This window comes from Momordica charantia (genome assembly GCF_013281855.1).
Source record: "Momordica charantia cultivar OHB3-1 chromosome 10 unlocalized genomic scaffold, Mcharantia_2.0 BLBB01000010.1, whole genome shotgun sequence".
NCBI classification, from domain to species: Eukaryota; Viridiplantae; Streptophyta; class Magnoliopsida; order Cucurbitales; family Cucurbitaceae; genus Momordica; species Momordica charantia.
The window spans coordinates 20,980,598-21,006,821 of NW_028275158.1; the positions used below are offsets into that span (position 1 = coordinate 20,980,598).

Below are 26,224 nucleotides of genomic sequence, written 5' to 3' on the forward strand. Positions count from 1 at the left end.
TAAGGCAAGGCGATCGCCTCCTTCAAGGAGGCGATCGTCTTTTTTTTTTTTTAAGTTTTTCTTTTTAAAAACCCTTCCCTGCGCGCGACAACGAAAACCCATTCTGCCTCCCTCCCTCTCAACATTCATCTTCAGCCTTCACCACCGTCGTCTCCGCCAGCCGTCGCCCGCTTCCCCGTCTCCGACCATCACCGTCGCCATCTGCTACCGTCGCAGCCGCCCCGCCCCCGCCCCCGCCACTCACTCCGATAGGCGATAGTCTGACTTTCGTAGGTTTTTTTTTTTTTTAAATTTCTTATATCTCATTTACTCGTTTTCGTTTCCTCTCTTTTATTTCACACAAAAGTTTTCTAAATCTTTGGCTTTCTTCACACTTCACAGTGGCTCTTTAGTCTTTCCTTTACAACTTTTTTTTATCTTCCAAATTTGAATTATATTAGGATGGAAGAAGGTGGAAACAAACGCAAGCATCCCGATTGGCAATACATCATACTGGATGATCCAAAAGATACAAACACGTGCAAATGCATGTTTTGTGGAAAAATTACCAAAGGTGGAGTTTGTCGAGCAACAAACCATTTGGTTGGAGGAAATAGAAATGTAAAGGCATGTTTGAAATGCCCAACCAATGTGAGAGAAGAATTGAAGGAGTATCAAACAAGAACAAAAGCAAGAAGGGAAGAGAGTAATGCCCTCCCAACGGATGAAGATTTAACTTTGATTGAAGAAGATGATGAAGATGAAATGGAAGTAGTTGGTGGTAGTGGTAGTGGATCTGGATCAACATTAACCCCAATGAACAAGCGAACAAGAATAAACACAGGTGATAATGTGAGTAGTATGGGTGGGAGAGGGAGAGGAAGTAGAAGTGGAAGTAGAAGTAGTAACTCTTGTAGTCCATCAGTGTTAAAACCACCACGACCAAAGGGGCCAATAGATAAATTGTTTATCAACATCCTGGAAAAGTTGTTGATGATAGAAATCGATTGAAGAGGTTGAAGCAATCAACTATTACTGAAAAATATGATAAAGAGGAGAGAGATGCTACAGTGCAATTCATCATGCGTTGGATATATCAAACAGGTATTCCTCTAAATACTATTCGCTTGAGAAGTTTTGAAGTGATGCTAGAAGCTATGGGGCAATTTGGCCCTGGTTTGATACCTCCTTCTTATCATGAAGCTCGAGTAACGTACTTGAAAAAAGAAGTACAGTACACAAAAAATCTTATGGGCGATCATGAGGTAGAATGGAAGAGAAATAGTTGTTCGCTGATGTCAGATGGGTGGACTGATAGGAGGGATAGGACACTAATCAACTTTTTAGTTCATTCATCTGTTGGAACGTTGTTTATGGAATTCATCGATGCATCTTCATGCATCAAAACTAGAGAAAAGATTTTTCAACTCTTAGATGGAATGGTGGAGAAGATAGGAGAAGAAAACGTTGTCCAAGTTGTGACGGATAATGCCTCAAACTATATCCTAGCTGGAAAACTTTTAGAAGCCAAGCGACCTCATCTATATTGGACACCATGCGCTGCTCATTGTCTAGATTTAATTTTAGAGGATATTGGAAAGATTGAGCAGGTGAAAAGGTGTCTTCGAAAGGCTGTGGCACTTAGTGGTTTTATTTACAACCACTTGTACGTGCTAAACATGATGAGAGAATTTACAAACCAACATGAATTGGTAAGACCAGCAGTGACTCGCTTCGCAACTTCATTTTTAACCCTAGCCAGTATTCACAGAAATAAAGCCAATTTGAGGAAGATGTTTATTTCTGAGAAATGGACCACCTCTAAATGGGCGAAGGACCCAAAGGGGAAGAGAGCAGCTGAAACCGTTATGATGCCATCTTTTTGGAATTCAGTTGTGTATACTTTGAAAGCATCGGGCCCTTTAGTTCGTGTGTTGAGGCTAGTAGATGGTGATAAACCGGCTATGGGTTATATTTACAAAGCTATGGATAGGGCAAAGGAGGCTATTAAGAGTGGTTTTAATGGAAATGAGGCGAAGTATAGACCGATTTGGGAGATTGTTGATAAAAGGTGGGATTGTCAACTTCATCGACCTTTACATGCAGCCGGATATTATTTGAATCCATCTCTTTTTTATGACAACAAAGAGAGAATAATGCAAGATCCTGAGGTCATTGATGGTCTGATCAAAGTTATAGAACGATTAATACCATCTATCGATGATCAAGTTCAATGTTCAATCGAATTAGAATTGTACAATGAAGCAAAAGGCATGTTTTCGAGTAATGTAGCAATAAGGACGAGGGGTGTTAAAACACCAGGTAATGACATTATTTATTACTTTTAGTTTTAAATTTTTAATAGACATATTTAAGTTTGAACTACTAAAATTCTAAATCATTTGTTTGATATGTGCACAAGTGCATGGTGGTCTCTTTATGGTGTTAATGCTCCGATTTTACGAAAGTTAGCCATGAGAGTCCTTAGTCTAACGTGCAACGCTTCTGGCTGTGAGCGCAATTGGAGTGTTTTTGAACACGCAGTGAGAATAATTTGGTTTTTCCCTTGTTAGTTGAAGATTGAAACATCCACTTTTGACTCTACATCGTTAATATAAAATAATTCTTCTTTGATTATCACAAATGATTGATACAAGGCTATATAAATAGCAGTCCCAAAGAAGAAACTAAAAAGAAATTTTTGCCTATTAGGATAAGGAAATACTTACCTATTAGAACAATTAAACTCTAACCTAAATAAAATAGGAAACCTTTAAAATAAAATAAACTATAATTTAATAATTAGAAGTTCCAATTTTCTTCATTTAATACCAAAAAAAAAAAAATTTTTTTGAACAAGATATGAAAAATTTTCATTGATGAATGAAAATAAATAAATAGTTCAAATGATACTTTTTTAAAATAATACCAAAATAATAATAATATGTATATTTTTAAAAAATATATTAGAATAGATTTCTCATCTCAATTATTTCATCAATGAAAGGTTTGTTTCTAGTTCAAAAAATGAACAAATGATTTTGTACTCTCTATCGAAAGCTATTGTATGTCTACGTTCCTAAGAAATATATCTTAAATAAACTCATTCATTATAAAGAAAATGGAAAAAATAAATTAAGGGTGAACCGTCAGTATAGATCTTAAATGATGTTCCTCCTTGACTGCAAGAAAAACGACTCTTGCCCATCGTTTTGCCTCAAACTCCCATGCTTCCAATTCTTCGTCATCATAAGTAACAGAAACATTGGATGAATGATTATGACATATGAATCGTTTAGGGAACTCAATGAGACTCTTCATAAACTTTGTCTCAGTACTGCAGCAACTGCCACTGCAGCACTTCTTACCGCACCCTAAGAGCCAACTTTGCATTTTCCCTCTTAAGCAACCTAGAAAAAAAAAGAGTAGAGATAAGAGTAGACCAAAAAAGTCTATATGAAAAGATGCTAAAGGATTCTACATCAAAAAGATCAAGGGGCCTAATTTATTAGATACATTGACTACTCTTCTCATTGCTAATTGATTTTAATGTGGAACCTCGTGAATATTGATATGGTACCAAACCCCAACAAGCTCAAACGAGCATCCAGACTAAAAATGAGATCCGACCAAGATTGGTGAGTCGAAAAGAATCACTATCTTGAGGGAGCAGGTTAAGGATCCTACACTGAAAAGATGAGGGACTAAACAATTTTATAAGATACATGGGTTACTCCTCTCATTGCTAATTGGTTTTGAGATGAAACCCATGAATATTGATAAAAAGAGAATCGTAATGTCATTGCCACTTAAGTATAAGAAAATGCACAAATAGCTACAGAAATAGAAACAAAAAGAGAAAAGACATATAGATATAGGTAGCCTTTGTGCTTTTAGTTACAAACCATGAAAGAAAAACTTAGGTCGTAGATCAATACTAGTAATTTTAGTTTCCAGCTACTGTGAGCAAAATGTCTTACTTTGGCTCCACGGGGATTTAACCAATCACTAAATAACATGAAAAAGTTACAAAAATTTTAGTTGAATTACTGAATAACATCATTGACCAAACCAACACCATCTTATCAAAGGTACCTGGGCCCCAAAAGTTCCTACTCAAAACAAAATATTTGGGAAACTGAGGCTCCCCCAAAGAGCCATTGCTAGCATATTTAACATAATTCAGAGAAGAAAAGATACTTTTTAACTCCCTATCCTTTTGGTACGTTTATTCAGACACTGATCACATTTTTCAAGCTTCGTGGAAATGGACGCTAAACAAGTATTATCCTAATGTAGCCAATCAACAAAGCTTGGTTGAAGAGTAGGATTATTACTTTTTTTTTTAACAAGAAACAAACTTTTCATTGATAATGTGAAAAGGAAGAAAGAGTTCGAGGATACGGACTCCCAAAGGAAGTCAAAAAAGAAGAAGAAGAAAAGCAACCAAACGTAAGAACCAAAATACAAGGAAATAGACGAGATCTGAAGCCAAAGAAATATCAAAAAGCTAAAAGTACATATCCAGAAAAAACTTTCAGCAACAAAGCTTGCCAAACTAAAATGACAAGGAAAAGATTGTCTGCTGAGGAGGAAACCAAAACAACCACTTAACACATATTGACTGCCAGAATGAAGAAGCAAAGAAACTAAAACCTCCCATTCACCAAAAAAAAAACCAAAGAATCAAAAGATCTGAACCCTCAAAACTTGCTGCAAAGCGTAACCAACCAAAAATCTGATTGCCTTAAATAAAGTCTATCTAATCAATGATTGGAACTAAGGTAAGGTCTACATCTTCAAAATATTTATGAAAACTTTGATTATCAGTGCAAGAAGTCTTTTCGACTACCAAAGGCTGTTTAGAGAAGGAGTAGCTGTTTTCCTGGGAGTGCGTAAAGGGTCTTGATCTTCTGCAAAAAGCAAATTAAAATCATCTGTAAGGGAAACTTCTGATGAAGTCTTCATTAACAGCCTTTTGATCTTCCAAAAGTCCGGCTAAATCCTAACTATTGACACTAACATTGTCAATAGTTAGTTGTGGCAAGCATTTACGGTATTAACCGTTTTAACTGGAATGTTTCTGGGAAAAAAATTGGTAGTCGTCGTAGTCCATGGTTTTGCATTAAAAAACAGTGGTCATTGGTGGCAAACTTCACCTTTTTCAGGGTTAAGAATGGCAAACGAGTTCTATTTTGGCACCATTTATGGCTAGGGGATTCTATCTTAAAGGATAGGTTTCCATCCTTATTTCGGATCTCTTCTTCTCCTTCTATACCAGTCCATGATGCTTGGGACTCACATTCTTCTTCTTGGAGAATTGAAGTTAGGAGAATGCTAAAGGATGAAGAATTGGAAGAATATTTATCTTTGCTATCATGTTTAAATCCGATTCAGCTTTGTGATGATGAAGATCAGTTGAAATGGAGTTTAAACTCTTCTGAATCCTTTTCGGTTAGCTCCCTCTGTAAGCCTAGAGTTGGTCCTTCATCTCTGCCTAAGGATTTTGTTTCAAGATTGTGGAATTCGTGCAGCCCAAAAAAGGTGAATGTTCTAACATGGATTCTCTTTAATGGGAAAGTAAATACTTCCGAAACTCTCCAAAAGAAGCTGCCTAACATACTCCTCCAACCTTCTATATGTGTTTTGTGTGCTGCCACTTGCGAAGACCAAGCGCATTTGTTTCTCTTTTGTCCTTATGCATCAGTTTGTTGGGATATTTTCTTTCATATGTTGAATTTAGCTTGGGTAAAGGACAAGTCAGTATCTTCATCAATTTTTCAGTTGCTATTTGGTCCTTTCTTTTCGCCTAAAGCAAGTCTTCTTTGGGTAAACGACCTTAAAGTGCTTATGTCTGAGTTATGGTTTGAGCGTAATCAAAGGACTTTCGAAGGAAAAAGCCGCTCAGCTTTCGAATGCTACAGTATAGCTTTCGAATGCTACAGTATAGCTTTCGAAGCCTCACAATGGTGTGCTCTCTCCAATCTCTTTGCAAATTATTCTCCTAGCACGATTTGTTCTAATTGGGAGGCTTTTTTGTGTAATGTTTAAGCTTCATTTATTAAGTTTGGTTTGTTTGTATCTTTTTTTATTTTTATTTTTATTTTTTTTCCTTCTTCTATCCCCTTTATTTCACCCCTTTGGGGGTTTGTATCTTTGAACAATTTTTGTTCCTTTTCATTTATCAATGAAAAGTTCGTTTCTTGTTCGAAAAACTATGGACACTAACATTGAAATCTTCATCATCATCAGATATATCGTTATCCTTGAAGTGTTTATTTGACTGCTCACTTGTTGAATTAATGATATCATGGCTGAGAGATGAATTATCTTTCTGGATCCCTCCTCTTTCCATCACCAACCTCGGTGAGTCGTGCTTCTTTCTTTTTTAATAAAAAAATGGGAGGGAAGGAATAAATTTCCTTGGCGGCAGTAAATTAAGGTTAAATCTAGGGCTACTACCAATCAGAGCGTCAATTGTCTTGGTTGCCTTATCACCCTCCAAAGGTTGAGATTCTTTACTTTGTTCATTTCTTCGATCAGACATGAGACTCGGCGAAATGTTTTCCAAAATAGGAGCAACTTTTGGTCTACGCTCTAAACTTTCATTGAAGACTTCAGATTCATTTTGCCTTCTATCAAATGAAAACCCTTGAAGAGCCTCGTCATCTGACAATAATAAATGAAGGCTTTTAACATCTAGCAGAAACTTGCAACCAACATTTTACTAGAGATCAAACTTTGTTGTTTCTCATAACTCCCAACCTCCTTCACACGAACTACAAAGCTGCCGAACTGTGTGTTAATTTCTATGCAGGTAAGAAACCACACACATTCTCTTCTACCTGAATCAGAGCTTCTAAAAAATCCAAGAGATTTAGGATTTTGTAGGAAATCTTCTTTAAACCACCAAGTTCAACGCTTATTTGCTTCAAAGCCTTGATTGTTTCAAAATTTTAAAGGCAAGTCACAAATCCTTACCCATCCTCCAAAGCATTCGACCACTTCCTTCCTACAATGGTCTTCAAAACACCACCTCTATAGCTTTATATAGAACTCTCTTGCCTTTCGCCATGAGCCATTAACCCACTCTGAGTTTAACTATCTTCCATCCTCAAACCTTAAGAGCTCTTTATCTGCCATAAATGGGTTAATCTAGCATTCTTGAGAGAACTTTTCTTTTAGAGCCACTACAATATCCTTCCAACTGTCCAAGGCACTAAATTTCGAGATGACCACGATGTTGTCCCAATCTAACTCCAAGACCGCAGAATCCTTTCTAACCCAATATTGCTTTAAAGAACTCTAAGCAGTGTTTCGAGGCGCAAGGCGCAGCTCAAGGCGACAAGTGCTTTAATCGCCTTGAGGCAAGAGGCGATACAAAGGCGAAGACCGAGTGAAGCGAGGCGCACCTTAATAAATAAATAAAAATTATATATACAGTGCATAAATTTATATAGTAAACATAGTTTAAAAAATCAATACCAAAATAGTGTCATAGTAAATGTCAACAAGATACATAAAACAACCAAATTCAATAAGTTTAGCAGGAGACGGGAGCACCGACGGCAAAGGTCGGAGACGGGAGCGGACGATGGCCGGAGATTGAGGGTGGTGAATGTCGAGAGGTAAAGAGAATGGTTAGGATTTGTGGACTGAGGTATTTCGCAGGGAGAAAGGTTCTTTTAAAATAAACACATTAAGAACTAAAAAACATAAATAAAATAAGGTAGACCGCCTCGCTTCAACGAAGCGATCGCTTGGCCTCAGGCAAGAGGCGCACTGAGGTGAGCGCCCGATTGAAGGCGCTCGCCTAGGCACCTTGCAAGCCGCACCTGGGCGAAATCGCCTCGCCTCTCGCCCGAGGCGAGCGCTTGAGTGCGCCTCAATAACACTGACTCTAAGAGGAAACCTCCTTATTTTTCATCGATAAAGTGTCCATCCCATCTTGAACTGCAACTTTAACTTTTAGGAGTTCAATATGAGGAGGCCCGAAAACACTTGTTGATGGCCTTTCGTAGCTTAACGAATCAAACAACCCTTAAGCATATCCTAGAAGGCTAACCAACCAGTTTTCCTTGGACCCGCAAAAATAACAAGCTTTCTTCTTCCCCCAGTTGAAGGTCGTACCACGCATTCAATACTACTCCTAAGGTTACCTCCAAATTTTCTCAATCTAGAAGTGTCAAATTCAATTCTTTCATTCGCAAAATAGTACTCATGCTCATACCCAACGGGAGAAGTTTTTTGTAACTCCCCTGGATCGGGTTCCCTCACTTTTGTAATTCCATATTATCAATGAAATTGTTTCTCATTTAAAAATAATAATAAAAATAATAATAAGAGGATTGGTTTTGACCCCTTTTGTTTAGCATTGGATAAAGCCTTCATTCCTTTTAAGTCAATGCTAGGTTTCGAATGGAGAGGATCAAATCTATTTACTCATTATTATCAAATGATTGAACCATATCACCTTCCATTTTAACACGTTCCAGGGTGCAGCAATCCTCCAAAATTCCTATAGCAAATAATTGGACAGATCAGCTTCCAAGGGAGAAGGGTATAATATTTCTCTGAATCTATTGTGTTGCACTTGGCAAAGGACAGTGTGGCAAATTTCTCCTTCTAGAAGAACACGGAAAAATGCCTTAACAAACAATTTTATTGCGAGCCTTGGGATCGAAGGCATTTGATGAGAAATGTTAGCAAAAGTAGAATGGCAATGACCTCTGGGTGTTCACCATCCAAACCTGCTTGTTGAGGAAAACAGAAAAGTAGACTCAGAAGACACTCCAGCACTCAACTTTCTAAATACTTCTTTCTCCTTGGAAAACCCAGCATCAGTACTTAGCTAAACAGGGAGACACACCACAAGTTCCTCCTCCCTTTAATCACTGTGGAAGGTGGAGCAGGAAGCCCACGTTCCATCATATCAGTTATATTCTCTCAATAAAGAATGGTAAAAATGCAAGTAATGTTAAGGTGGAGTGAAGCATCCCTTTAACCACTTTGGAAGGTGGAGCAGGGAGCCCCAGCTGACTGAATCAACCACATTACCTGAAAATAGTGAAAGCCAAGTGTACTAGTTCAATGGGAATTGAGCTCTCTTAACTAAACAGGCAACAGCAAGCAAACTAGAAAAAGGAAAGTACAAAAAGGCATGCTAAATTTAAAAGCAATAATATATACAATAATATAGACACTAAAGGGAAGTCATATGATATAACAGATTTTACCGTATATGTTTAATTTCTAGCACATGGACCCAAGAAGCACCAAATAACAGTAAAGATCAAAGAATTGGTGTAAGAAAGTTGGCAGAAGAAAAGTAAGCATAAAACGAAGAAATGTATCTCTCACCTCCATAGTCAGTAGCCTCTCGTGGTAGTGCTGATATAAAAAGCAAAAGAACTTCAAGATCCAAGTCAGATGTACACAAGACTGAAGCTGCAGCCTCTAGAGCTTTTGCACAAACTAACACCCATAAATGAGAAACAATTATTCACTCTTTGACCATCAAGTGATTTGAGTTTCAATTTTCAACCATGAAAGACAAAACATGACTGACAATCTAACCATATAAAATAATCATAAACCTTGAAAGCGATAACTAGGATTGAAATGCTGTTTGCTGCTCTGAACCACAAATCTCAGATCATCCAGCAATTCCATTTTGTATCCCAGAGAATAAGTTATCAAATTCCCTTGGGGATCAAAGCACTCTCCTTCACAATCATTTTCAAATCCAACTATTGAAGCAGCTGAAGCAATGCATTCAGATAGGCTGATCAACCCAACTCGACCAAATGATTTCTTCTTGGTCAAAGATGTGAGCTGCTGCAAAAACACTACAGTTGTCCTACATTCGAATTGAATATAAAACATGTAACAGTCACATCAAATCTTAAAACAAAGTTCACAGCAAAAATATCCAACAAATGATGGATTGGTTATCATGGGGAATTTTTCAAAATAGAGAACAATATCAATATTTAGAATTTGGTCTTTGGTTTTTGGATGCAAACCTAAATTGGCAATTAGCTAAAAAATTATTCCTTCCTAAAATTTAAGGATAGTTTTTAACTATGATAAATAACTTTGTTCATCTCTCTTACTCATTATTTTAGGTGGGATCTACAAAAGAAAAAATTATAATTGTGATTTCTCCAAGCTAGCCACATGGACGGCCTTACTAGGGTGTTGGAGTTAGCAATCTCCATACTAAGTTTTTCTTCTTGAGAACAATCATAATCTTTCGTTCAACCTTGTTGTGGAAAAGGTTAAGAAACTACTTCTTAGAAAATGGAGCGATTCTGACTGACTTTAATTCTTTGTTTTTTAATAAAAGAAAATACACGAGTACCAATATGTACCAAAAAAAGAAAATAACAACAATAACAACAACAGAGGAAACTAGTACACAAACTAAAAACCAGCTTCTGAACCGACATGCTTGAGAAAAAAGCTGTCCTACAAAACTTTTTTTTATAAGAAACAAAATGCATTGAACAAAAGAGGAGAGAAGACAAAATAACACCAGGGGCCAAGGAGGCCACCCAAGAGCTAACAGATTACAGCTTTCCAATCAAGAGCACGTAAGACTATACTGTACTTACAAAAGAATATCCTATGAGTAAGGCACAAGAGGCTAGAGTAGACTGTACATTTTTCACTAAAAAAATATATATATATATCGAAAGGAAAGGAGAAATTATTGAAGAATTTTGGTTTCTCTCCTACAAAACTTAAAACTAACAAATAAAAGCCTAAAATTAAGAACAATCCACCAAATACTTCATTCCTTTTAGTTACAAAATTAAGGATTGAAAATACTCCTTGACCAATCCAAAAAATCAAGGACCAACAGAACTCGATCTGCTCATCTGCATACTTGATTTGGGTTAGTTTTTTTAAACATTTGACATGAGTTTAGCTCATAATAAATTGTGTCAATCAATGATAGAGGAGATTTTCACCCGCTGCTTCAACATAAGGAGAGATGCTCTTTGTCTTTGGTATACTCCCTTCTTTGATACATTCTGTGGAATTTTGGTTGGAGTGAAATTGGGGAATTTTTAGAGAAGTTTAGTCTGCGAGGGAGTTGTGGGCTTTAGTAATGTTTAACACCTCGCTGTAGGTGTAGGATTTTAAGTTTAGTCTTGCCAACTACTTTTTTGAAATATGTAGTCAGGCTTCCTTGCACCAGCTCCCATCGTAGTGAGTGCTTAATGAAAGTTTTGTTTTTCATCCATAAAAAAAGGTTAGACATAGAAGCATCCCTTCAAATAATTTTTTTCAACCAAAAAGCATATTATATCGTACCTCGCATCAAGACAATTTGCATATTGTCGTATAAAATGGGCTGCACCTTCGATTGTCTTAGATGAGTAAACTCCTTTTACACCTTTAACAATCAAGAGAATAAAAATATGTCATCATATCATATTTTAAGTTTGCATCCATAATGCTCCACTTCACATACAATTATAATAATGACTAAGAAATTTGGACATCCCCACTTTCATCCACCAACAAATTATTGTCCACCCAGTTGTGAACAATATTTCCTTTATGTGCATCAGGACAACGTTTTAAGCAAATTGTTTAGTTTGACATAATAAGAATCCTTCGATTCAACATAACAGGTTAAAGCACACATAAGCATGATGATAGCCCAGAGGACATAAATATATCGTTGACTGACCGAAATCTTTGTGCTGCACAGGATCGTTGAGTGCTTCAATGAATGGTCCAATGATAAAAGTTTGTGGCAATGACATTAAACAGGATACATAATTCCTCCAGTCAATGCCCAAAAAGGACTGCATGATCAGGCATCTAACTGCATTAAACAAGAAGGTATGACATAATTCATTGAGCAACTCTCAGAAAATTTTAATCCAAAAAGGATGCATGATACACAGCAAAAGTTCCATTTTCCCCATCCACACAACTAACTAATGAACAAACCAATGATACCTAAAGGATTATCATGGTGGAAACCCCGAACCCACAAGATTGATAACCAACTAAAGATTTCGCCGGACATTTCAATTTGGTTTTGATAAAAGCCACCAGTGAAGCTGTCAAATTTAATTGAGGTTGGATCTCGTAGTAACAAGGATATCTGCAAAAAAAACATTAGTTGGAAACAATACTAAAGCAACTAGTTAAACTTTACATGCAACACACATTTATTGAAATTTGAAAATAACCTTCATTAATTTATTTTGATATTAAAAATAATTTACTTATTATACATTAAATATTCTCACTTTGCAACAAGAAAACAAATTGATTGGATTTATTTAAAGTAATAATATTATTTAGTAGCATACCAATAACAATCAATACTTTGAAATTTATTTTTAATTAATTTAGAACTTGATAAAATAATATATTATAACATATTACAATATTCCTCTATTTTCATTGGACTAAGCTATATGGTAATAAAATTAGTTCCTCATTTCATGCCATTTATTATGGCTTGATGATGATCCGGAAATAGGTCATCTTTGGATATTGTCCTGGTCACATGGGCAAATTGACATAATAAATGAACTGATTTTTTCTAACAAGAAACATAGTTCAAAAGTTACGAGAAAGATCAAGAAGAACAAGACTATCATTAGTAGTCAAACGAAAATTATAGAAAAACACAAAGCAAATTAGCAAAGTGAAGAATTAAGAACCATTAAACCCGCAAAAAAACCCCAATTGTTACAAATATCATTGCAAGAGTAACCGACAAAAATGGAGGAAAGAGAACGCCATCTTGGCGTTTTGCGTTTAATCAACAAGGGATTTGTTTTCGGAAAAAAACCAATGATTTCAAATTCCAGTTCTTTGGTAGAAGCAACAGAAACCCCAAGTTCAGATTGTAACTCAGAAATGAACATTTTCCTCTTCTTTACAGCTAAAGTTGTACGAAAGAAACTTGAATTCTCACGATGAGAAAGTGCTTTGTCAAGTGAGACTTCATTCTTTCAATTTTCTAAATGAAAGCTTGATTTCTTATCAAAAAGAATGTTGACCACCTTTTGTACTGACATAATAAATTCGCTTCATCCACATTAGATCGTCTAAACAATGTTTTTTCAAGGTGAGACTTCATTTGATTTATATATTAACCCAAAAAACGAACCATCATGGGATAGCTCAAGTGGTCAATGAGGGCCAATGTAAATAGCAAAGGACTTAGAGGGAATGGGTTCAAACCATGGTGGTCATCTACCTAGGATTTAATATCCTACAAGTTTCCTTGTCAACCAAATGTAGTAGGGTCAGGCGGTTGGCCCGTGAATAGTCAAGGTGCGCGCAAGCTGGCCCGGACACACGGATATTAAAAAAAATAAAAAGAAAAAGAAAAAATAATAATAACCCAAACAACGAGTGGATGTGATACTACTTTTCTTTCTTTCTTTTTTCGATAACTATGAGTCGAAGCTTTGCTCCACCATACCCAAGGGAACCTGCGCCTGCCCCAAGGCCCGGACCCGATAGACATCAAGGATTTTTGGTATTAAGCTCACCAGAAGGTCCGAACTTGAGATCTTTAAACCAGTATAACCAAGTGACCCCAAGCCTTTGCCAACTGGACTGCCCCTTGGAGGCAGTGGATGTGATACTACTATACATGCAAACATACAAAATACATAACAACTAGGCATTAATTATTTTATTTTAGTAACAAAATTGTGTAAAGAAAGTAAAGGAGAACTAGACCTCCTCCTAATTGAAAAAAATAATTTATGACCTGGTGATTCCAAGCAGCTTCAACCAAGTGTGAACCATATTCTTCAAGCATTTCATACAGAAGTATGAATGCTTCCCACTTTTGCTGCAGGCTATTAGTAACAATTTCATGTTGGCTACAAGTTTGCACTACACCAAGCGATTTTGCTTCCTTGTTGGCCCATCTTTCCCTTTTTGTAATACCTCGAGCATTATTATCTTTTCCACTTGAAATTGTATTTGGAACACTAGACGTATTGCCTCTTCCATTAATAGATAGAGCTTTCTTCAATATATGTACTGATTGCTTCCTCACCAAGCCCTCCTTATCCACCTAACCAGGCTCAAGAAATGAACAAAATCAACCCGACCACAATTATGAAATTAAAAAAGAAAAAAAAATAGAAACAAACATGAAATCAAATTGTTTCAAGTCATTCTAAAATGCCTAATTGTACAAGCAAGTGAATCTCAATCGACTAGAAACCGTCAAAGGTATGTTTGACTACCAAGCCTCTCTTAATTTCAACCCAGAAATCTTTATCAGCCTTTATGTCAAATTCTTCTGCGTCATCACACATTCCAGCACCTTCAAGCTCTTCATTGTGAGGGAAAAAACTTAAATAAAGAGACAAAATCGTATATGCATCTCTTCTCTCCAAAGTTCCAAATGAAAATAGTTTTTTGCAACAATTCCATATTTTCATGAGGAAACGATTCCTGTGAGATAATCATATGCATTAGGAGAATAATGAGATGAAATAGAATTCTTTAAACAAAGAGATGCTACATGTTTGGATCATAGAGTTCAAAGGACTCTTACGCCTAACCTGGAGAGACTACAAGCATACCCTTGAATGGAGATCTCTAAATTGTGTTGAGAAAGAAGTGCTTCAAAGATTACTGGTAGAAGATAGCGAATGGCACAAGACCGATGATCTGAGCTTTGTAAAAGCATTTGGTCAGATAAATTGCAAATATCCCGAATCAGTTTAACGGTAAACTCTTCAGCTTTTTGACATCCATTTGACACCACTACCTCTGTTGTTTGTGGTGCTTGTCTATTACAAAGGACAGCATCTAGCATTATAGCCAAAATATGGCATGCTAATGGTAATGGAAGGAACCCGTATCCCTTTATCATTTGTTTATCCATTTTGGGTTCATGCACTGAGCCATTTGAGCCCAGAATGACAGAACATCTGTCGCCCTCAAAGGTGCCCAACTGCTCATTTTGCAGCATGGTTGTGGAATAAAGAGCTGAACTTATACATAATGGAACTAGAGTTTCTTCAACAATTGGCCATGAGTTCGTTTCAATGACAACATCAATGAATGATTCAGAGACCTAATATCAAGAAAGGAAGTCGACGAGATAATTATCATAAAGCAACAACATATCAGAATTGAAGGTCCACCTATCATTTAATCAAATTGGCCTTCAAAAAAGATTACCTGGTTAAGCATTTCCCGATTAAATGCAGCTGCCTTGTTTATCAAAGGAACAAAACTTTTCCATATAAATAACTTCAAAGCATCAGGATCAGCACCTACAGATAGAATCAGTTTACTACAAGATTAACAGCACATTACAACCGTAAACATTCTACCCAACTAATCCTAGTTGCCAGAGTAATAGGGCACATTAGTCAGCTTGGATAGAGGTCATTGTTAAACAAAACTTCTCGTGTAAAAAAGCACAGTATTCAAACACACTAAATCATTGTGATGTGTAGGAAACAAAAAGGATTGATTGAACTTCTCCTTTAGACCCAAAAGAAACCCTAACAAAATATATGGCACACCTCCACAAAGATATGTAAAATCCCCCCCCCCCCTTACTTTTTTCTTTTTTGACAGATGTCCAATAAATAAATTGAATTTTGACTGAATAGTTGTCATTAATGGAATGTAATATATAAATCATAGAATACGAAACAACTGACATCCCTCATTTTCTAATACAGGATCCCTGGTATGCAGATTAAAAAGGACAATTATTTGGGAAAATATGAGTGCAGATGATAACTGACCATTTTTTTTAAGTATGTGGCACAGCGCGCACACCAGAGATGTGAGGTAATTACATTGATCGGGATCGAGCTTTCCCTCCTTCGTGGTGACATCCTATCGAAAACAACTACCCAGGTTAGGCAGCAACTTCAATTATCTTTCAGCCCATGTCATTTTCGCCCATTATTAGACAGTTATTGAGTTATCAAATCTCTTTTCTGGTTCAATTCCGACCTTCCTTCTTACTAAAGTTGATAGTTGTGGAATAACAACCATCCTCTAGTTCAAGTTAAAGGGATTACTAAACAAACCGAAAACATATATAGATGCTACATACATATACAAATAAATATGTATAATACAGTTTACATGCATACATAAATATACATATCAAACACACGTATGTGAATTATGAAGTTATTTGCCCCGGAAATCAAATAGCACACATGTATTTGCCTGCATTATTCACAAACCAAAATTACATTGCGATTGACAAAGTGAGGTTTTTCAGAGTAGTACATCAATATTGTTCGGAAAAGTGTCGAGAAGCGAAGCAAAAAGCTCGGATGGGGATAACCCGGTAGAAGCTAAAAGGCAATCCAAGATAGCTGGAACTGCCATTGGAGGCACTTTCCGAAAGCTTTCAGACAATGAACCCGAAACAGAGGCCATGGAAAAGCTCTTGTTGTTGAACATCTCCACGAAAATTTGGATGATGGCTCCAATCCGAAAGCTTTCAACTCAAACGGTCCGAATCATAAACCCTAGGGTTTTTGTTTTTGCTGCTTTTCCTTTTTCCCTCTAAAAATGCACTCCCCGCCACCTTCTTTGTTTGATGTCTGTTGACAGTTTTTTTTTTTTTCCCTTATAAAGAAGGTTGATAGGGTTCTTTACTTTTTTTCATAAATGAGAAAAATCTAACAAATAATATAATCTAAATTTTATAACAAAATAAATAAATAAATTTGTATTTTATTGTTTTTTTTATAATTCACAGCCATTTGATTGAAAATAGGTGTTTAAATCTAATTAATCTACGATGAAAATAAGGGAGTCGAAACGATGTTGATGGCTATCTAAGATAACAAGGAACCAAAACTAGATATTTGGTACTTTGATATAGATTGGATATAGATTGTAACAAGCACGTGAGTGGGAGTAAGTCTTATTTTCCTCGTCTAAAATGAAGATTTTCATTCTACTGTCAGTTTAGTTGGCTATTATTTTTCCTTTTAGTTGAGTAGTGTGGTGAAATATTCTAACCTTCTAACTATAGGATCTATTTATTTATTTGAGTTGTTTTTAATGATTTCAAATCATAATAAATTTTGGTGGTTTGTTATCATTTGGAATATAATAATAATTTGAAATATGCTTTTACGTTAAACCAAAAAAATGGAAACAAACAGTCTAAAATAATCAAACTTCGTAAGATTTCATACAAAATATAATATTTCTATAATATGAAGTATTGATTATAAACCGATATAATAACTACGAGGCTCGTAATATACAAAGTTTTTATTATATTTTCCTTTGTATCAGCTTCCCAACCAATAAAAATATATGTTGATGTCAATTTTTGTGGTGCATTCTATAGAAGAGTCACGTACATCTCCATCTATAAGTTAACGTGCATGCACACATAAGTCTAACATGTTATGGTGCTTTGACAAATGCACTCTTGAATTATAACTCAAATTGGGAGCAAACGGGTATAGAGCAAAAATAGTAGCAAGACAGTAATCTCAATAGTGAAAGAGTATGTTTGAGAGTCTATGTCAAATTCTCACAATGAGTTGGGTAGAGAAAGACAACATACTTTTCATAAGGGTTGCTATCTTTCTCATATGTGGAGAGAGGACGAGTGTATTCAAATGAGATGGTTGTAGACAGGGAGGTCACATATTGCGATCGTGGCATGCATGACCACCTATAGTCTTTTAATTGTCATGGTGATCATCTGAAGCCATTGCAATTTGGGTACAAGGTGTCGGTGTCTGGCCCGCTGACTATCCTTCATACAAGATGTCCATGTGTGATCGGCCACATTACTGGTGCACTCGATTTCTTATGATTATTCTTTTACCTGAGCTACATGTTTGGATGAACATTGTGATGAGCGGCACTTATATTTTACTTGATAACAACCTCAATTCCATTCGAGCCCCATTTACTTACGATGAATAATCAATTGGAATAGAAGTGTTACTTATTTGACTGCTTTTCATTATAACCCATACAAATAAGATAAAATAAAATAATCTAGCATGTTACAAATCATACTATTTAAAATAATTTATTTGACTTTTTTTGTTTCACGACTTTAAAAATAATCCATTAACCACTTAAGCTATGTTTATATTGCCAATTTTATCTCTACTAAGTTCCTATCTTTCATTTCATGTTACAAATCATAGTACTGATACTCTCCTTCTTTTTATTTATGTGGATGATTTAATTTTAATTGGCAACAATAATCATTTGATGAATGAGCTTGTAATTTCTTTGGATAAAATGTTTGCTCTGAAAGATTTAGGGTCTTTATCCTATTTCCTTGGTATTCAAGTTTCACGTGTGGAGTATGGGCTTCTGCTTATTCAGTCTAAATATGTCGATGACCTACTGCACAAGCTTAATATGTCTCACTTAAAACCTGCTCTTTCTCCCTCTATTATGGGTACACACATATCTGTCTCGGATGGCCAACCCTTATCAGACCTTTATATCTACAGAAGCACGGTTGGCGCTCTTCAGTATTTGACCAACGCCCATCCTGACATTACATATATTGTCGACCATCTAAGTCAGTTCTTAAAACAACCAACTGATGTTCACTGGCAGGCGGTTAAATGCATTCTATGATATCTAAGTGGGACTAAATACATGGGGCTTTTAATTCGTCCCAGTGATGACTTGTCTATTTCAACCTTTTCAGATGCTGACTGGCAATCGAATGTTGATGACATAAGTTCTATTGCTGTCTATTGTGTTCCTAGAGAATACATTTGTCTCATGGTCATCCAAAAAGCAAACCGCAGTGGCTTGTTCCAGCACGAAGTCTGAATATCAGGCTCTTGCTCATGCTTCTACTGAGATTCTCTGGCTTCGGCAACTTTTAAGTGAACTTGGCTACCCACTTTGTTCGGTTCCAGTCCTCTGGCGTGACAATATCAGTGCGAGATCGCTTGCCTCCAATCTGGTCTTTCATGCCCATACCAAGCACATTGAAATTGATGTGCACTTTATTCGTGACCAAGTTCTTCAAGGTAAACTAGTTGTTCGCTATGTACCATCGTATGATCAGGTAGCTGATTGTCAAACCAAACCGTTCACACATTCTCAATTTGACTATCTGTGCTCCAAACTCGATATCGTTGACCTCCCCTCTCATTTGAGGGGGGAGGTAAAGGAACTGAGTCAACTCAGTGAGAATACTCCACCTCCACAACCCTGGGCTACCTAAGCAACCATGGGCTACCTAAGCATGTTGTAGATTGTTCCATTCTAACAAATTTTGTTACTCTTTCATCTATTTCTCTCCTCCCACCATTCAACATGTGTACTATCTTGTCGTATATTTTGTTACTCTTGTAATACACATCATTGAAATATAAAATACAAAAGGGTAAAAGATCTTTCCCTTTATCCACGGATTTGTTCATTGTTTTTAACCACTTAAACTATGTTTATCTCTACTAAGTTCTTAGCTTTCATTTCATGTTACAAGAGATCATTGAATGTTAGTGTGCATGAAATAAATGAACTATTTTTTCTCAATGTATTATAGTCCAATCACACATTAAACAATTGCCTAGTTAAAAAGTATGACAATAGATATTTGAATATCCAACCTTCACAAATATGTAATACATTAACAAATTTGTTAGTACATCAACATACGAGGGTGAGTACTATATAACACACTATATTTTGATCGGGATGCATGTCTTGAGCTCAGGTTGGCAATGACTTAATTAACTAGTTAAGTTATGTTCGAGTTAACAATGACTCATCGAACACAAAATTGAAAGTTAAGCACCAATTAGTTTTTTTTTTATTATTATGGTTAATAACCCATTAAATACACCATTGAATTTGTAGGTCCGTAGTGTTATATTAATATTAGACACTTTTTTAAGTTCAATAAACCAACCATTGGACACGAATTCAAATTTTAAAAAATTAAAATTGTGAGCTATCACGAGTTAAATGCATTGTTAGAGTATAGTAATGTATTGACTACTTAAATATGTGTTAGACAGAATATAAATATTGATGGTTAAGATATATTGTTTTATTATTTTTAATATAACAAATTGAGATAATTAGGTTGAAACTTCAACTTAAAAAATAAAATATCAATTACACTAAATTATGCTTGTGTTTGCTCAAATATATTGTTAATTTAATATAGGTTTGGAGGTTTAATCTTCGTTATGTTGTAAAACAAAAAATATATATATAACAAACGTTTTAATAATCTAAAGAGAGAAATTACGACGTGTCGATCGCCCAGTGAGCGAGTGGGACCTCAGCCGCCATTTCTCCACCTTCGGCATCCAATCGAGAACACTACCATGAGAGTGACCAGTTTCTTCAAATCCACCCTGAACCGGAGAGAAAAAAAGGCGTCGGAGTTCAACAAACGGCGAGGCGGTGGGCGGAGGCGGGTACTTCAGAATCAGAGCGCAAATCCATCGTCCCGTTCGTTATGTGGAGCTTCTCAGCACACTCGCATGGAGCATCTCTTCTCATTCTCTTCATCACTACGAGTAATCCATCTCTAAATTCTCTCTACAATCTCCTCTCCCCCCATTTGATTCCTGAGCGTGCTCTAAAAAATGGCGGATCGAAACTCATGTTTCGAAAGTTGAGAAATACGCTGTATATCGAATTAGGAAATCTCAATTAGCAATGCGGCTGTGTTACTGTAATTTCCTTTTCAGGTTTGCTCGGAGTTGCTTTTGGTGGAGAAGGGTTCTGTTCAGCGCCCTCCGTTATCGACTGGGATGCGGATTCGAAGCCTTTGTATTTTAAAGTGACCAATCCCACGCTTTCTCCTTCCCATTTGCAAGGTTGGTGAATTTCTGTGATGGATTAAAGGTGGTTTGCGTGAAAATGAACTTTTCCAAAGACAGGATGAAAAACCATTATTCTCAGGAAGTGGGTCTTTTCCCTGAAGAATTCAGTCCTTAAACTTTAATAGATAAAAGATTAGTATTTGAAGCTTTAATGAATTAGTCCATGAAATTGAGTGTGTAATGATTTAGTTTCATAGTAAAAAAATTTTAAGGTAAAGTATTGACTTTTAGTATGTCACGACCTAATCATTGAAAAATACGGTTGGTCCATGAACGAATTAATGATTAAGACATGATATCACACATTTTAATGAGATTTTTGTACTACAAGGACTAGATTGTTATGAATTTTAAACCACATGGACTAAATTGTTACACAATAAAGTTAATGGACCAAATTGTTACTTTAATGATAGGGACCAAATGTGGTTTTTGACCTTAAAGTACTCAATTTGGGCGTCAAATTAAGCATTAAACTCATCTTATGCGAGTCTGTTGTTGAAATGTCTTAGTATATAAAATACCCTCTGGCTTTTCTGATACAAGATTGGAGACAGAGATTGGACATGCTCTCTGGTTCCATGACATGAAAATGGTAATTACTGTTTGAAAGTGATAGAACTTGCTTAAACCAAGCAACCTTTTTCAAGAGAAATGAAATGTAGAAACCCATCTAACCAGAGCTCTAGAGATGTCTCGACAACATTTTGGCCATGACATTAACATATCAATATTAGGCGATTACTGGATAATAAAGTTTAATATTTATATGCTGGTAAACAGTTTATTTTTTTGAGAGTGTAAAAGTAAAACAGAACATGTTCTTTTGGGAGTTTGGTTTGAATTATTTACAATAAAAACATATTACTATCTTGACTTCACACGATTATTGTCTGCAGATTTGCCTGGTTTCACGCGTAGTGTTTACAAAAGGGATCATGCCTTGATAACACCAGAAAGTCAAGTGTTTAGTCCTCTACCAGATTGGTAAGATTGGATTTTATCTCACTTTTGATCATTCGCATTATTATTATTTGCAAGATCTGTAATTGTTTTTGGATTTACTTTCACAGGACTAATACACTGGGTGCATATTTAATCACACCAGCACTTGGTTCACATTTTGTGATGTATCTTGCGCAAATGCAAGGTCTGATTAAACTTTGCAGTAAACTCTCTATGTAATACGCATATTAATCCACACGAGTAATTTCATAATATGTTGTTTATATTTCCTTTTATTCCATGAACTGCAGAGAAATCAAAATCAGGATTGCCCCCATATAATGTTGAGAGGTGTATTTTCGTTTGCTTTCTACATGTAGTCCCATCACCGAGAATTCAATGATATTTGCTTAATATTTTTATTATGTGATTGACATTTCTAATTTTTTTTCTATGGTATTCCTACTAGATTTTTATTTGTTGTTCAAGGAGCAGTAAAGCTTACCAATTCGACTGGTATCAGTGAGAAACTGACGGTGAGACAGAATGGTCTATTTTTTTGTTCACATCATTTTTTGGCGTCTAATGCTTGCTTTGTTGGTTAAGATTATATGGCCCATTTCCCTTTATACAAGTACAACGCCCTGCTTGTTATGTCTGAATACTTATGTTTGTTTAGGGATTGTTTTCGGAACAATTTGTATTTTCTAAAATAAAGTTCAATTGAAAAAGGTTTCGATAATTTGTTTTTAAAAGTTTGTTTGTTTTCCCTTTTCTTTACTTTTGTGCATCCTCAAGGATGACCTACTTTTTGTTTAAGAACAAATTATGTTTTGTTATTTCTAAGATCATAGGTTTGTGATGATTTCAATATGCATAACATTATTAACCTTAACGAGTTAATCTAAACACAATTTTTGAAAACAGAAACAGAAAACTATATTGGAAATAGTTTCCCAAACAAGCACGTGATGTTCTTCTTCCAAACTATTTGAAGATTATCATTTGCAAGATATATTTTTGAACTGGAAGTCTTTTATTTTTCTTATTTAATTTCTTGCTCTTTATTTAATTTACTCCTTTTTGATATTTGGAATATTTGGTTGGAAATAAATTATAGAATCTTTGAAGATAAGTCTTCCTCTTTTGATATTTTTTATAATACCACCCAGTTACACATTCCATGGTGGTGTCATAGACACAGAAAATTCTTTTATAATTATAGCTAGCATCTCAATGATTATGCAAGATTGGAGAGCTATTCTTTAGTATTTTGTTGGCAGGGGGAAGCTCTTCCCCCTGCCCTTAGGCTGTTTTTGTGCTTTGATCTTGTCTATAAAAGGTTTCTTATCCAAAAAAAAAAAAGTTTCCTCCTCTTCACTGCACTGTTTGATGTCTGGTCAGTGGGCAGCATGAAGACTGGGTACTTGTTGCTTGCTTGTGAAGAAGTTAATAGACAAGTATAGTACAATGAGTTTTGTAGATTGAAATAAAAATATATAGATGCTTTCACTTTAATTCATGGGAAACAGTGATTTGTACTTTATAGATAGCTAGCTGCCTATACTCTTTTTCTGATTGATAATTTTGTTTGCTGGGTGAAGTTGCTCCTGCAGTATAATAATTACTGAATAATTTTGACAATATTTGTGATATGTGAAATGCAGGTCGATTCATTTGCTTATCTACCTCCAAACTTCGATCATTTCCTCAAGTGCGACTCTTCTGCCACTATTGTGGTGTTTGAGAGAAGGTATGTCTCTATCTATAAGAATAAAACTTGCCTCCTCACTAGTAAAGACAAGCTCCTATGTACTTCCTTATGTGGTTGTTTTACTTTTATTGGGTTTTTTGTATTAAGTTTAACAAATAAGTAGATACCATCAAAGTTTTTTATCCAGTAGAATTAGACCATAGTGAAAAGTAAGGAGGAGTCTCCTTACTAATGAGGAGCAAGTTTTCTTCTAATATATAAATTATTGAGTGGCTTCATATGTGTGCTTGATCATCTTCATCTTCACTCCAGTCCATAATAACTATTTGCATATGCTCGTTTAGACTCTTTCCCCTGAAACCAATGCTCTAAGAATTTATCAGTTTCACATGCGTCATTTACATCAACAATGTGGAAGTAGGAGATGCTTCGATAACATGTTAATAGTTGGGTTATGAAAAGTTCACCTGTCATGACTTTTAGGATGTCCTCTTGGGATTAGGTATGCTTCTCTTGAGAATCATCTCACCGAGCAGATCATTGGTTCGACGGACAAGCAGCCCCTCCTTGAAACCCCCGGTGAGGTTAGTTAGGGATTTGTCTCCTTTGCTTCAAGACGGTTAAAGTTTCTTTCGAGGAGGAAACAAAAGCTTTCATTGATAATATGAAAAGTTACAAGTAAAGATACAAGAACTCAGATATTGCGAATTGATTAAATAGATATAAACTCACAAAATTTAATAAATTATCCTTGGAGATGGAACAAATAGTTATTCTTACCATCTTGTTAGATATGTTCTTATGTCACCTAATTATTGTATATTTCAAAGTTTTTCATTGTGTTACATCACATTACCAGGTCTTTAAACTTAGGAAGCTCCTTCCCATGTCCATGCCCTATGACTTCAATGTCCATGTAAGTTATGAGTTGCATTTTGAACCTCGGTTCTTCTGTCTTGATAATGAGCTTTCTCATAGTTCGACGTGTATATCTTTGCCCTCCAGATCATGGATTTCGAACCTGGAGAATTTCTTAACGTGAAGGTAATACGATCTAAGTTCAAATCTTGCATTTATTAGACTTGGTTGGTTTGCAACTTCCGTTGTATTATACAATTTATACGTCATTCGTAGAAGAATACATTCCTTATAAACTGAGGCCCTGTTAATTTGTCCTTGCCTTATACCTTATAAGCTATAACATAAAGAAATGGCTTGAGTAGTTATTCCAGTTCAAGTCTCTTGATTACATTTTTGTTAAATGGTTGGCAGGAGGTTCACTATAATCAGCATGGTTTGTTGCTGTTAGAGGGTCAAGGCATTTATCGCTTGGGTGATAGCTGGTAAACCCTCTGATTCAAATCTTTAAATAACGTTATGAAACCAGCATTTTTCTTACTTTGGGTTCTTCTGAAAGCCTTTTATACATACAAGCTTGAAACTGGTTTGACATTATCCATTCATCACAAGGTTCAGTCTATTACAAATGAATCTTTATGCACCAAACAGAATGAAGAAGTTATAAGAACCATGGATTTGAAATGTAAGATATGGTATAGCTTTTATATTTTAAGCTTGATTTTAGGCTTCTTAATTTGATTTTGATAACCGGAAAGCTGGTTTTGCCTCCATGGGTTAACCTAATGATCATGGAAAAAGTAAAATAACTCCGAGATAATAGGTTCAAACTCCATGGTGACTATCTAGTTAGGATTGATTATTAAAATCCTGGAGTTTTTTGATAACGAAATGTGTAGGTCAGGTGATTGTTCTATTAAATTAATCAAGGTGCGTGGGAGCTGGCTTGAGTCGAAAGAAAAATGGAAGGTTGTTGGAAGTATACATTGCCATTTGTTCTTATTCTTGTTACTGTTTTTGCAGGTACCCTATTCAAGCTGGTGATGCCATTTGGATGGCTCCCTTTGTACCACAATGGTTGGTGAAATGCATTTATGTTAATATTTCTTCTGATTCATTCTCGTTTCAATATAGTATAAACCATTTGGGTTCGGGTTTCTATGATATTTTCAGGTATGCTGCGCTCGGGAAAACACGAAGTCGCTATCTATTGTACAAGGACATGAACCGAAACCCTCTTCATCACAAGTAATGTGTTAATGTAACATTGTGAGATTACTATCATATGACCGGTAGGATTTAGATTGTTCAAATGAAATAGTGCATTTGACACTGCAGACCCATTTGATTTGAATAAAACTAATGTTTTATATCCTTCAATCTCTTAAGATCAATATGAATGAGACTGAATTATAACCATAAAATAGTAAAAGATCATGCTCTGATCTATGTGACGTTTGTGTTGAAGTTTTATTTAATCCTTAAATTTTCAAATTTAACCATTTAACATAGGCTAGTTCTAAATGATAGTTTTTTATTCTTTTTTGGATGCTTGAAGTGCATAAGTTACATATGCCTATGGACCATACTTATTATTTCATACTTTTTTTTTCTATTTTTTTTAATAACCGAGAGTTGGAGCTTTTCCCCGATGTCTAGGAGCATCCGCGTTCGTCCAAGCCCAAAACCTATGAGATATTGAGAATCTTTTGTATTAAACTCACAAAAAAGTTCGAATATAAGACCTCTAGCATGATATGACCAAGTACCAATTGAAGTGTCTCTTGTGGGCCATTATTTTCTTTTGTTAATATTAAATATGATGATGCGATATCAAAACCTTTGACCATTCAAAGTAGTGTAAATGGGTAAGTTGAAAAGAATGGAATAGGAT

The 26,224-nt window shown here is 35.6% G+C and overlaps 3 protein-coding genes across 3 annotated transcripts in view; 2 read left to right on the forward strand and 1 right to left on the reverse strand.

The window, feature by feature from the left end:
- The window catches only part of LOC111022655 (tRNA/rRNA methyltransferase (SpoU) family protein), a 55,635-nt gene extending 39,059 nt beyond the window's left edge, over positions 1-16,576 (reverse strand). The window contains 12 exon segments of the mRNA XM_088119228.1: positions 3,127-3,389; positions 9,340-9,453; positions 9,576-9,838; positions 11,302-11,383; positions 11,684-11,821; positions 11,959-12,106; positions 13,739-14,050; positions 14,226-14,436; positions 14,547-15,064; positions 15,172-15,266; positions 15,750-15,843; positions 16,249-16,576. Coding sequence (XP_087975354.1) covers positions 3,127-3,389; positions 9,340-9,453; positions 9,576-9,838; positions 11,302-11,383; positions 11,684-11,821; positions 11,959-12,106; positions 13,739-14,050; positions 14,226-14,436; positions 14,547-15,064; positions 15,172-15,266; positions 15,750-15,843; positions 16,249-16,425 — 2,415 coding nt within the window. The 5' untranslated portion in view covers positions 16,426-16,576.
- On the forward strand, positions 672-2,736 carry LOC148208770 (uncharacterized). The gene has a single exon (XM_088119227.1). The coding sequence runs from the start codon at positions 1,062-1,064 to the stop codon at positions 2,325-2,327; it is 1,266 nt and encodes a 421-aa protein (XP_087975353.1). The 5' UTR covers positions 672-1,061; the 3' UTR covers positions 2,328-2,736.
- A 3,716-nt stretch (positions 16,577-20,292) lies between the features above and the next one.
- UGLYAH (ureidoglycine aminohydrolase) lies at positions 20,293-25,702 on the forward strand. The gene is made up of 13 exons (XM_022299801.2): positions 20,293-20,504; positions 20,679-20,807; positions 21,713-21,800; positions 21,887-21,963; positions 22,070-22,109; positions 22,228-22,294; positions 23,426-23,511; positions 23,975-24,056; positions 24,332-24,388; positions 24,478-24,516; positions 24,745-24,815; positions 25,354-25,407; positions 25,504-25,702. The coding sequence occupies exons 1-13, from the start codon at positions 20,444-20,446 to the stop codon at positions 25,580-25,582; spliced, it is 930 nt and encodes a 309-aa protein (XP_022155493.1). The 5' UTR covers positions 20,293-20,443; the 3' UTR covers positions 25,583-25,702.
- Positions 25,703-26,224: the final 522 nt, after the last annotated feature.

Coding starts and splice junctions, on each gene's coding strand:
- UGLYAH (XM_022299801.2), top strand. CDS start 20,444: ATGTGGAGCTTCTCAGCACACTCGCATGGAGCATCTCTTCTCATTCTC. Junction 24,816..25,353: donor TATCGCTTGGGTGATAGCTG/GTAAACCCTCTG, acceptor CTGTTTTTGCAG/GTACCCTATTCAAGCTGGTG. Junction 25,408..25,503: donor GCTCCCTTTGTACCACAATG/GTTGGTGAAATG, acceptor TGATATTTTCAG/GTATGCTGCGCTCGGGAAAA.
- LOC148208770 (XM_088119227.1), top strand. CDS start 1,062: ATGCGTTGGATATATCAAACAGGTATTCCTCTAAATACTATTCGCTTG.